The 2,131-nt window shown below is 38.6% G+C and overlaps 1 protein-coding gene across 1 annotated transcript; it reads left to right on the top strand.

Annotated features, from left to right (window-relative positions):
• Positions 1 to 198: 198 nt before the first annotated feature.
• LOC128134101 (uncharacterized) lies at positions 199 to 756 on the top strand. The gene has a single exon (XM_052771519.1). It carries the CDS (start codon positions 199 to 201, stop codon positions 754 to 756), a length of 558 nt encoding a protein of 185 aa, XP_052627479.1.
• Positions 757 to 2,131: the final 1,375 nt, after the last annotated feature.

The following is a 2,131-nucleotide window of genomic DNA, read 5'->3' on the forward strand; positions in this document are numbered from 1 at the left end:
GGTTCGTGGCTGTGCTTCTTCGTGTTCCCGACAACGGATTCAAACGAGAAATTTGATTGGTTGTTTGGTTTTTGGCCGTTTCTTTTTTTTTTTCAAACTCAATTCACTAATTATAAATAAACCTTCTATTACCAAAACTTACACCCCATTCTATTCTCTAAAACCACAAAACACATACACATGGATCCCACAATACATATGGAATTTTTAAAAAGTTTTGACTCGGATGACGACGTAGAATTCGTCGAGACATTCTTCAATGTTGTGCAACACATTCACGACGAAGAAAGTTCAAATGCAGCGCGTACAAGGGCGGTCGTCAATCGTGATCGCCAAGCCGCACACGACTTATTGGTACGTGATTACTTTGCCGATAATTGTCTTTATAATGACGACTCGTTCGAACGTCGTTTCCGTCTGAATAAGGCTATATTTTTACGTATTAGTAATGCTTTAGAATCTCGTTATGATTTTTTCAAACAAAAACCCGACGCTAGAGGAAGAATGGGTTTTAGTAGTATACAAAAATGTGCGGCTGTTCTTAGGTATTTGGGATACGATGTAGCATTTGATGCATCTGACGAATACTTGAAAGTATCCGAGAGGACCGCAGTTGAATGTGTAGATTGGTTTTCTGCATGTGTTTATGAGGTTTTTCACGAAGAATATTTGCGTAAACCTACTCAACGTGATATTGAGAGATTATATTCGGCTCATGAAGAGAGGCGTGGATTTCCTGCATGCTTGATAGTCTAGATTGTACGCATGTGGCTTGGGAAAAATGTCCAACTGCATGGCGTGGTCAGTTCACTCGAGGAGATATAGGTGAACCAACTATCATCCTAGAAGCTGTTGCATCTCAAGATTTGTGGATATGTCATGCCTTTTTTGGAGTAGCGGGGTCTAATAACGACTTTAATGCTCTTGGTCACTCTCCACTTTTCAACGATATTTGGACCGGTAAAGCACCTGATATGACGTTCACGGTGAACGGGCACGCGTACAAATACAGTTACTACCTTGGTGATGGGATATACCCGAATTATTCTACATTGATGAAGGCATACTCGGTTCCTCGAAGTGAAAAAGCAAAATTTTTTACAAGAAAACAGGAATCGGCGAGAAAGGATATTGTTGAGAGAAAACCTTGGAGACACACTTGAACAAACGTTAGTACAAGTATATTGCGGAATAGAGTTAATCTCAAAGGATCAAAAGCTCAACAATAATATAGTTAGATAGTTAGTTGCGGAAAGTAAAGAAATGTAAATGACAACAGTTGTTATATCAAGAATACACTTAAACTGATTCATAACAAGGAATGCATTCACTCCAATTTAGTAAGTGATATCAAGTTTAGTGATTAAGTCTAGAAGACTTGCTCCAAAGAGAGGTTATGTTCCAGTAACAGTTTGAGTGTGAAGAGTATTAAGATAGAGAAATGAAGAAGATAACTTAGAGAAATATATTCAGAATAAGTTCATAAGTTAACACTAAGGAGTAAGAAGTGAGAAGCAAGGAGTTGTAATTAGAAGTGGTATTTGATACAAGAGAATGAGTCTCTATTTATAGAGATTCATAAATAAGCTACTCTATAAGAAGTCGTGCAAGGCATGCTGGTCAATAGAGTATATTACATAAGATAAGTAAAAGAAATAACTAAGACTGCGGATGCTGAAGACTTGATGACTCCGGATGCTGAGATGATTGCTGAAGGAGAAAGATTGTGGTTTGTAGAAATGACTTCGGATGCTGGATTGGTTGTGGGAGCTGAACCGTTGTGGTAATAAAGAGATGGTTGCGGCAGTTGAGTTCAAGAGGGTCACTTTTATGATTCAACAATTTCCCCCTAAGTGACCTCTTTAACTCCGGTTCAGTTATCAAGTTTGAGGAACTTGATCAAAATCCACCAAAATTTTCTAACATTTTCCAGCCAAATGATTCTTCTTGTGATCTCAAACTTGACTTCAGTAGTAGTGTGCTTCGATCTTTTTGTTGCGGTCTTGTAGATGTCAAGTTGCTTCTTGGGCAGGCGATGCATGGCATACATCGGAATGAAGTATTTAACATTGTCTGTCTTCCGTTTGAATATGATGCCAAGTTCTGGGAAGTTGGTTGCGCCTAGAGATCT

Source organism: Lactuca sativa, chromosome 5 (assembly GCF_002870075.4).
Source record: "Lactuca sativa cultivar Salinas chromosome 5, Lsat_Salinas_v11, whole genome shotgun sequence".
Lineage (NCBI taxonomy): Eukaryota > Viridiplantae > Streptophyta > Magnoliopsida > Asterales > Asteraceae > Lactuca > Lactuca sativa.

Bases quoted from the DNA above. Each gene is read 5' to 3' on its own strand.
- LOC128134101 (XM_052771519.1), top strand. From the start codon at position 199: ATGGAATTTTTAAAAAGTTTTGACTCGGATGACGACGTAGAATTCGTC.